The sequence below is a fragment of the Branchiostoma belcheri genome, unplaced genomic scaffold (genome assembly GCF_001625305.1).
Source record: "Branchiostoma belcheri isolate BF01 breed outbred unplaced genomic scaffold, Haploidv18h27 scaffold4, whole genome shotgun sequence".
Classification (NCBI taxonomy): Eukaryota; Metazoa; Chordata; class Leptocardii; order Amphioxiformes; family Branchiostomatidae; genus Branchiostoma; species Branchiostoma belcheri.
Genome location: NW_017804020.1, coordinates 4,025,747 through 4,036,994, shown reverse-complemented (window position 1 = coordinate 4,036,994; position 11,248 = coordinate 4,025,747). Strand labels below are relative to the sequence as shown.

General features: G+C 39.6%; 1 protein-coding gene across 1 annotated transcript in view; it reads left to right on the top strand.

The window, feature by feature from the left end:
- LOC109477197 (gamma-aminobutyric acid receptor subunit beta-3-like) overlaps positions 1-2,384 on the top strand; it is a 48,777-nt gene extending 46,393 nt beyond the window's left edge. Inside the window, exon 8 of the mRNA XM_019778267.1 lies at positions 1,187-2,384. Coding sequence (XP_019633826.1) covers positions 1,187-1,533 — 347 coding nt within the window. The 3' untranslated portion in view covers positions 1,534-2,384. The remainder of the gene's footprint in view (positions 1-1,186) is intronic.
- The last annotated feature ends 8,864 nt before the right edge of the window (positions 2,385-11,248 follow it).

Genomic DNA, 11,248 nt, shown 5'->3' with positions numbered 1-11,248 from the left:
TGTCCCGGCAGGCGGATTTGCTGAAATCTGTGGTAGTACATGTATGGCGCCATGATGGGTATTTATTGTATCTGTCAGGATCCGAGGCAACTCCAGACTCCCCTAAAAACCGAACTTATAACATATCCGAGAAAGAAGGTTCCTTGCGAATATCAAATTTGTATCTGTGATTTCTTAAAGATCCGGACGTATACGGTGCCGGAATTGTCGGATCTGCAGTGCTACTTCGTATTCTAGTAAGGATTGCGGATTTCTCCGGATTTGCTACGTATCCGTCATGATGCACGATTTCGGATCTTCAGGATTTGCTATAATCCGAGGCCATTTCGTGCAGTGGTGGCTTATTGCAGCTGGACATTCTTCACACAACAAGCCTAAGCTTTGCCATGGTCTGTTCTTTAGATCTAGTGCCAAGTTTTGTGTGTTCAAAATGGTCAGCAAAGGTTTGATACAGTATATATATATCTCCTACTTTAGGGATCACAACAGTGCTGACAATGACAACTCTGACATCTGCTGCACGATCTTCACTGCCGAAGATCTCGTACATCAAGGCCATCGACGTGTACATGGTCATGTGTTTCCTCTTCGTCTTCGCGGCACTGCTGGAGTACGCCGCCGTCAACTTTCAGTCCAACCAACGGGCCAGAAGAGAGCGCAAGAAGCTTAGGAAACAAGCGACGGAGGATAAAGACAAGGAGGTGGGTGCCACAACATTGTCTATGTGTACCTTTAATGCAATACAATCTACGTTGCTTCCTGCAGACACATCATTACCTACGGTTTGTGGAGCTTCACAATTTTAGAGGGTGCCAAATGCCATGCTATGTACCATGACCTTGCTACGTTACTAGATTCAAGTCCCGACATATATTAGAAACATGGCTATATGTCTGCTACAGTAAACAATGTACAATAACAACATTTGAACATTACTAGTTTTGCATCTGCACACGTATACATGATTCTTACATATACATATACATATACATATGCTTATTTCAACCTGAAGCCTTTTATCGTTTCTGACTGTCGTAGCGAATGTTTAGAAACATGATATTCTAGTATGTGCTGAATAGTTGCCCAGACGTTGGAGCTATTTTACTTGCATGTGTCGTACAGGGAGGAGGAAAAGGAGGATCTGCGGCCGCCATTTTGTTGAGTAGATTACGAGCCGCGAACGCAGTCAACCGGGACGGCAACGCCGGGGCAGCCAACGACTCACTTCGGAATTCTCCGTCGACCAACGCCTGCACAAAAAGGGTCAGCATCGCCACGACGTCGTCTTCTCAAAACGACGAGAACTGCAAGGAAGTGGGCGGCGTCGGCATTGAACTGAGAGCCGGTGTCGGGGAACGAAGGAGGCCGACTTTTGCCGAAGTTGCCCAGAAGGTTGCGCGCAGACGAACTCTCCATTTTAAGGTTCCTGAGATCACGGATGTAAACGACATCGACAGGTGGTCCCGCTTCATGTTCCCGTTGGCCTTCGTGATCTTCAACATCATCTACTGGATCGGATATGGATTGGTTTAAAAGCAGGAAATAGAAATCAACTGAAGGGCGTAAGTCTACAGACATGGCATTGCGGCAAAGAGCAACAAACTGTGAAAAAAAGAACATCAGATACACAGATCAGTGGATGTGAGATTGAAGACTGATAAATAAGTGCCAAGCAGAAATATGCTGCTTAAGTTTCAAATACAAGAACCGTTTAAAGGAAACACCCACGGGGGACGTACAAGACGGATTTGATTTTCCCGACAGGAGGGGAAAGAGTGCCGTACGACACATCCCAAGCAAATGTACATATCAAGAAAAAAGAATGGACATTACTACTTACAGTAACTTTAATCTCGCATCAAATTATCAAGTTGATGATAAATATTACGATATTCTACACTGGTGTATCTATACGCTAGCTGGGACGGACGGTAACAGACATGCAATGCTGTGTAAATTTGCATTTTATTGTGAAATAGATATCATAGGCTTGAACATGGTTTCACACTTATTGTCGGCGTTGCTGAAGAAAAGGATTTCAATATCATCACTACATTTACTGTGTAGAATCCAGTAAGGTCTAAAACTATTGCCTTAGATACAACAATAAGTCTATATACCTTACCCCGATAGTGCACGTTAATCCAGAGTGTCAGCAAGTATATATTTTCCTCCATTATTTTAAAAACGAAATCCAGATAATCCCCGTGTAATTTGCCTTTAAAATTCTGCCTTTGTTCTGGTGGATTGATTGGTTTTTAGAGGAGGATTCTGATTTGAGAGAATATCGTTCACCCGATGCGACACTTACACTGGATGCACATACAACTGTTGGACGTTTTAGAGGTATTCAAGTCTTATATTGATACAAGTCACGATGGACATCCCATATTACAGATATAACAGATAATACTTGTATCTTTCATGACAACATTCCATATTCTGTACAGGAGTGTGCACATCGCAGTGTCTACATCTCGTATTCATTAGGAAGCCGCTCCAGCCGTGAAGCGCACTCAACACGGCACATTGGTATGCATATTGGAGACCTTTCATTATCAAATGCCCAGATCCAACGGTTATTTCCAACGGATTATAAGGATTCTAACTCTCCGGACGAAGCATCAAATGACTTTTAAATATCGCAAAGTAACGTTTGTTTCATGTGCGCCACATGCCTGTTTGGACTCGTATCACAGAGAGCTACAGGTAGAACTACATACATGGCCGTATACTTATAGTTGGAGGCAGTCACCGGTACGTGTGAAAGAAGCATTTCTCAGGTGTAGGATTTGCATTGTAGTGAGGTTTCACGACTCAAAACGGCTTCTTTTACGTACTTAGGAATATTACATAATGCAAAGTAAAGCAACTGGATGACACGTTATCTGAAGAGTCAAGTGATTTAGATAGCATTCACTATCTTTGATCAATGATTAAGTGGATGCTTTTGGGTTGAGTGCCGTTTATGAAATGCCTAGTTTATTTTGTATTATGCAATGTTCTACCTGGATGTCTAACCTTCATCAACGCCGTTAAGAATAGATAATGCTGTATTGTATGCTTTATTCATGTGTTGGGATGCATGTGGTCGAATGTCGATGGGTTTGCTGGAATAGACTTGTGTTTTCGGTTTGGTAACGATCTGATATGTAAAACTACACCAGGTGATTTTTAATTGGAGATAGAGCCAATATAGTATGTACTGTGTACTAATGTTTGGACTTTCGACCACGCTATTTTGTCACATATCAGTTTGCTTTGCTTTGTCACATTGTGCAGTTACGGTGCACCACGACACGCAAGCTATTGTTATATTTCAAATAAAAAGTGTTTTGCACTTTGACTTCCAGAAGATTATGGGCATCCAATAAATTTTGTGAATATATGTTAGACGTTGCCAATTACAATTGCAGTTCAAACTTGCTTAAACCTGTTAGTTAATGATACAGCGGATAATATCGTGCACAAATATGAGATAATCTACCACTTCTTACCAGGCTATTAGTTCTACACATTAGTAAGCAAATCTTATTTCAGCTATATGGTAAGATCATAAGAACATAACAAGTTTATGATACGTAATGACTTTAACGTCATGGTACATAGACTTAAAGGCATCCAATGCGATTTCAGGGCAGCAAAATTGAAAATATGCTGAATAAGACCATCTTTGTGATATTGACACATAGACTAGCACATTTGAGTCAGTATTTTATACTTAAGGCTTTTCAAACTGCATAAACCCATGATAAGTCTTTTATTTTCTGGGTTGTACCCTAAAAATCAACCAAGGGCCCTTCCAATAACCATTTTCCGTCAGAATCTTTGCTCCATGAGGTTCAATATACATTGGGATGGTGTGGTTTCAACTTAGTATGTAGATAAATGGCTAGAATATTGGCTTTGCAAAATCGGGTTTCCAAGCCCTAAAAACTGCACTGGATGCCGTTAAGAAAAGGTATACAATAATATTCGATGAGCAAAGGAGCGATGTTGCTTTCTTATCGTGAACATGAACATGAACAGATTATTCTCTAAAGCCTGCTTGTGGCGTGTTCCTAATACAAATCGGTTGCTCTTCTGTCGAGAGAGCCATACACTAGTGAAAGCGTACCACCATATCTCACAATTGGTGGACTTTGTTGTAAGAACATTACATTGTAATTTCATTATTTTTTAAAATTTAATTTCCTGCTATTATTGTCTTCTTTGTTTCAAATTTGGTTCATCTAGTAATAATGGTAATTCATCTTTTAATTTTGTAGTGTATATAGGGAGGGCCAAAGATAAACCACCAGGTTTCTGGTCCTCTTATGCATGTCTATTTATTTCTCAATTGTTTTATTGTGTTTTATTTGTTGTAAGTGCAAAGATATAAACAAAAAAAACATATTAAAACCATAAAAAATGGAAACACATTCTTACGTCAACTTGATCTGCAGGACGCAGCTTGTAAGACTGGAGATAATTTTACAATAATGGCCAAACTCGTTTTCCCCCAGCCTTGTAAATAGATGGTAATTATGCTAAGAAAAGTCGGAATAAATCTTTGAGTCGCACCACGGATTGTATATCGCAGGATGAGCAAAACACTTCATCAAACTATGCGATCGAGCAGGAAAACCAATCACCCGTGAACGGATTTGGTATGGAAAGATGATGAAGAACTGGCTTATCAGAAGACCGCAGAGTTGGCCTGAGAATTTACGCACGTTCAGACACGTAAGACGCTCTGATGGTAGACTGAACTGATATTATCTATATCTAACTGAATCAAGTCCCTCACTGATTGACTTACTGATTCGCTGCTGATTTAATTAAACACCAGAATGCATAACTTTAATTTGTTATAACAAGGGAAGAAGCCACAGGATGACTGCAACGACGCAACTACTACCAACTGCTTTGCATATTGCTCTTCAGGTTTCCTACTTCGAATGAAATCTGACGAGCCCCGAATTCTGTTCATCTACCTCCGCTATACATCTCATAACTTCAGTGTTTCCTGGATAGATCAAAGACGCCACATATTTGAAGAGTCTGCGGTTACAGTGATCTATTTCAGGCGTGCTTTGGGAGAACTATGGCACATTAAAACCGGCGTCGAGTAACACAATTCCGGCGGAGGCAGCGCTATACCGCGCGCTGAGTATCCTTCATTCTATACCTGGGCCAGAACTTTTTACCATCGATTGAACGACGATATTTTGTGGTAAGTTTTATCTGGTCTGATTGAGCCCCATCTTTTATTGAAATAAATATTTCTTCTGCATGCGCATCTGCATCTACATCTAAATCTCGATACAAAAGATTTGCACATTTTGATATTATATAAACCAGGGTGCTGCTTCAGATAATACCATTTGAAGAGCAGACTTGTCTAGAATGTGGAATTAATGAAATATCGAATACCGTGCCGTCATATGCAGATAGACCTTCCTCCGCGGCCTTCCATTTAGCAAACCCAACAGACGCGAGACCACAGAATACTCATCCCACCTTTGACCTCCCAAAAATACCTCCCCGGGCCGGGATGTTTCGTGATAAATGGAAGCCTCACAGCCAATATGCAGGTGACTGGTGGAGAAGTGTCTCCCCGCCAAAATCACTCTTTAGCTCGCCTTATCTGAACCGATACAGGCACGCAGCGCAGTCGGCCGAAACGCCCCGCATAGCCGGCGCTAAGTCCCCGTGGAATTCATGTATCTCAACGATGGCCTGGAGACGAGATACTTGACGTGGAGGAAATCCTCCAGAGATCCGAATCTAACTATTTGTCCGAAAATAACCCACCACCTCCCTCTCCGCATAACTCGCAGCTAAGAATCGAAGACGGCTGAGGAGACGACGGGATCAAAATAATCACCAGGATTAGCGTTACAGACTTTGGCGGGGGGAAGAAATATACGACAATGGCTTCTCCTGACATTTTGTTGTATGTTATTGCCGTCGCCATCACGCCTTTGGTAGGGCTCAGAACCAGACGTAACTAGCAGGTCTGACAGTGACATGCCAGGTGGGCGTAAGAACCAAGTATGAAAAGGCTTTAGGGTCTTTTCTTCAACGAGATAGGGTTTTGTATACAGGAGTGTTATTATCGTCCAGCGATTTCTCTTTTACACCAAAGTTACCTGGATATGGGTCCACATTACAAAGCCCGTCAAAGGAGAGTTAGGAGCAGTTGAACTGACAACATAGTTTCCTTTCTTTGATTCAGATCAGTTCTGTCAGTAAATATAAATCATTTCAAACACCCTATTTCGAAAATGGCTACTCTTACAATATAGAAAAGCTTTTCAGATATGTAGGTAACTCTTTGATAAATATACATACCAAAAAACCACTCTTGCTCCATGACTGACTACAAAAGAGAGCTCAATCGAGGAAAAAGTTTTATTCACGGAGTAACTGGCCAATACCAGAATCTAAACACACTGGTCACTGTCAGATATCACTTGCATGGGAACTCTTTTAAATATATATATACAAAAAACCCACTCTTGCACCATGACTGACTACAAAAGAGAGCATCATCGAGGAGAAAAGTACGAAGTTTTATTCACGGAGTAACTCGACAATACCGGAATCTAAACACACTGGTGACTGTCAGATATCAATTGCATGATCCATCCACCGTCCCGGTAACAGGAGATGTGATAAATGTTCATGCTGACGCCATCTTTATAGAAATCTGGTTTCATCCGGAAGGGAATCAATACATCACGTGATGATTGATGCAACAAAGATTCCACTGCAAAGTGGTATCAACTGCTTTTCTTTACCTGTCTTCGAAGTAACTGAAAAATCTATTGCGAATTCGTGCCCGGAGGATAATTGCAAATTACAAACATAAAAGAACATCGAAACAGAGTATAAAATAACTAAAATCTACACAATGAAAGGTAGTTGTCTCAAACTATAGCTTTGTCTAAAACTATGTCTGAAGGGTTTGACTTCTCTTTTGTTAATCATGGACCACCTTTTCCAAAATCTGTGGGTTTTGGGTTTAAAGTTTAAGTTTAAAAAGAATAATTTTTTTCTTTGTCTGTAAATGTAGAGAAATTGAGATACACTGTAGAAGTTTGAATAGTAAGGCAACTCATTTTGAGCGTTGTTTTGAAACGAACAGTAACTATTCTCTATGCTAAGCAACAAAGTCGGCAAACAATGTAATACCATTAATACATTTAATGAAGGGTTGTCGAAAATCCAGACATGCTACTTTAAATGTGCTTCATCACTTGATGATTTTTGTTTCCCAGGTGTTATCAATTGTATAGAACAGATGTAGATTTTCCTTCATACGTTTACATAGCGACACCTTCTTTATCGTAGGCAAACTGCAGACACAAAATCAACAGGTGCCTGTGCAGCTAACCATGCAATCTGTTAACCGATCCCTAGGTGTCCCTTTTGGCATTGTGATCTAGGCAAGACGACGCCCAACGAAAGTGCTGAGGTCGATACATAAGATGTAGTGGCAAAGACTGGGGTGTCTGACTGCTTAATGATCCAAGGTGCATCTAAATACACCCGAAAAAAGATTCATCAGGTTGGTAGATTATGGGGTATATAGGATATCTTTTACACAACCAAACGTTTCGTTGTCTATCAGAGTTTCTGACTGGAGTACTGCTTCTCGCCGCTATATGTAGCCGATGTAGGTGGCGCTTTCCAACGCAATCCCAAACATGGCTGAGTTTGTACCCCGGCCCCCCCTCCCCCTCGTCCCGATTCAACACTGGAGTCCACTCCTTATCCAGACTGCCTCTTTAATCCTTCGGATTCTTCTGTTCTTATACAGCCAAATACAGTTCAAAATTGTTATACCTGAAACAATCGTGATCATCATTTCAACTGAGAGTCCAGTTCATAGAGACCACTCGTGAAGGATGTGAAGTATCGGGCAATGTAATAACTGATGTCATACTTTGATGGCTCTATACCAGTACTTCAGTGCTTATTTAAGGTGTTCACTCGTATAACAGAAATACGTTGATGGAAACGACAGGTGACTGGCACAAGTACTCGAAACGTTCAGATGACTTCACTACTAGTGTATGCAATATGTTGCTCATATGTCTTTCGGCTTATTAATTTTTTTCCTATTGTTTGAAGCCATTACATTATTGACATGGCGTTGTAGTCTCTATTACATTCGACACAGTTAGATAGCTTAGATATTGCGTTAGACACAGCTAGTTAGCCAAAGATCGTTTGGCAAAACTAAACATGACCAAGCGTACTCCTAATAGTCAATAATATTTCATCAACTGCATGTTAACTATTCCTGTGCCCAAATGTGACAGTTATGATCCTCCATTTTGATTATTCATGTGTTTTTTTTAGAAGTTCGCTACATTATAAAATGATAACGACTTTATATACGTACGGCAGTGGGAGAGCAAGAGGCCAAAGCCTAAATGGAATCAGAAACAAACTCCCTCTGCTAAAATCCCAAAATATCTACACTGCAAATTACAGCTGTGGTAAGAGATGTCATACATTTGTGGAAAGCGTCCCAATGCACGTTTAAAACATCGGGAGATGATAATGGCCTATTTAGTGTCCGTTGTCGAACATTTTGTCTTTGTGAACTTTTGACTTTTACATTATTTATATCTGGAAATAGAGAGAGGCCGGCATAGAAGATTACCTGTATGTGAAAGAATTTGTAAGTATTGTAGTGCGAAAGCTGTGGAAGACGAAATACCCTTTATCTCAGAACAAAGCTAGAAATGAGTTATCTATTCAAACTTCTACAGTTTATCCCAATTTTTCTAAGCCTAAAGACAAAGAAAAACTATACTTCTTTTAAAAAACCACCCAAAACCCACAAATTTTGGAAAGGGTGGGGCATTACGTCTTCCATGGTTTACAAAAGAGAAGTCAAACCCTTAGAAATAGCAATAGTTTTAGAAAATTACCTTATTATGTAGATTCTGTACTCCTCAAATGTCCTTTTATCTTTATTATTTGCAATTAGCCCTCGGGCAGGCATTTGCAATAAACGTTTATTGTGCAACAGCACTGTCCAAAATGGTCCCATAATCTCATGTAGGGACTCAAGCACAGATGCATCTGGAGACAGGACGTCTCTTGGGGGAAAGGTGTTACATCAGAGCAAGATAAAAATTGACTTTTCACAGTGCTTCATCAAACAAAATACTCACAGTGTACTAGGCCAACCACTGCCTAGGGCGTCCTCATACATTTTAGCTAGACCTAATATTGCCCAGAACTGACCCAACTTACGATTGCTTTCAGAATTGGCCTACTTTTCTTATCGAAATACCATAATGCTCAATAAATTTGGCTCGTAAAATCTATCAAGATATTCAGCTTTAGCAATCAGTGCGTACCCTGTAACTAAAACCATTGTATATCGTATTTCAAATCTGAATGTCCGATTTTTGATATATTTTCAAATTTATCCTTCGTATTATCATTCAGAAAAATTATCTGTACGTTGAAAAAGTTAAACGCTGTTTTTCGTTTCATTTTATGTCTTCATGGGGGTTAAGTTATTCTAGGGTAAGTTTGATGATGCAGGTTACATTGCAGTATACTCCAGGTCAACTGTATCTAAATTTTCTCTGATCAGTTACATGATACAGTACTAAAATCACATCATTTAAATTATATATATTTTTTCACACATTACTGTTTGATTTGATTTGATTTTATTGTTTGCACATAAACAAAACAGACAACAATAAAATACAAAACAAGGATAAAACAGGTGCAGGAGGATGGGAGAAGCATGGCATGCTTATACTAGGCCCTCCTCCTTTAAACTATACAAAATTAAATATAATCAATAAATGGAAATAATACAATATACAATGGAAATAATACAATAAGGATTATCAAATAATGTACGGTATAAGTTAATGACCATGAAATAAAGTAATGTAAATTATAAATACAGAGCAATAATGATAATAATTGGTATGAGTTACAAGAAGAGAAAAACACTAGTCTAAGTGAAACTACTACTGTTGAACACAATAGATCAGGTTTGTAATCTCATGTTTTAAGCAGTGCATTGTGGCAAGTTTGAATTGATTTTTAGCTGTTGGCAGTCTCAGCCCTTTGCGTCACCACAGCTGTGGTTGGTTTGTTAGGCCATAGCAAGTAATTCCCTTGGATGACATCAGCGCGCGCATTGATTTTCACCTGATTTTGGATGTTGTAATAGTTGGCAGTACACTGTGCACAATATAGGTATCATTTCTTGTTCAACAAGGTTTATGATGTCAAAATTAAAAAAAAAACCTTCAAGTTGTTTTTTTTTTGGTCCGCCTTGTCTTTTTCTCCCTATCGCATTAGATTTGGCGTCTGTGCAGGATGCCATCCATACAATTTACTTGCTGTGGCCTTACACTGCGATCAACATTCACTGCACATTTAAATGTGTTTAGCTTTCTTTTTCATTTTCGCCCACATTGTCTTTCTCCGTAGACATACTTATAACCCGAAGATCGAATTTATTAGTCTTTGAGGTCTTTGCTCTCAGCATGTTACATTCTGTACAGTGCCTTAATTTCCTGATTAATCTTATGCTCATTATTATTGAATGCGGGGGAACGTGAAGCGCGAAGATATCACCACAAGGCATACATCACGGAGATTACACGTCGCCAGAGTGTTACTAACTTATCAACGTTTGTGCGCCATTAAGGTCCCTAATAAGGAGACAAATATATTACCTCCCCGTGTGCGCATGTTTTGCAAGTAATTAAAAAATATTCAAGAAACACTCGATCATTTCCCGGCTAATTAACTTGCAACTTCGACAGAACTGAACGCCGATCACTTGATGTATGTTAAGTGTGTTTGGTTCAGCGACACCAAAATTAAATTTGCCATAGGACGCTAAATAACACATACATAACAATGGCATTATCCTATGGCAATTTTCCATCATAATTTTTGTAAACAAAACATAAAAGCATTGCAACCAGTCGTCAAAATCATTACAATGTCTATATACGGAAGAAAGGTTATCATTACTAGTGAATTATGCTACCATCGCAATACTGCTAATACTTATCTTGTGTGAATAGAATAGAATACATTTTTATTACATTTTAATCGCCTAGACATTCAGTCTCATTGGGTAAATTAAGCATCTTGGACACAGAACCGGACTCTTTTGCACGAGGGGTTAAAGATTCCATCTACTTCAGGGCATTACAACCATCCCTCAACAGAGACGGGGGGCACCACAGACTCTCTGCAA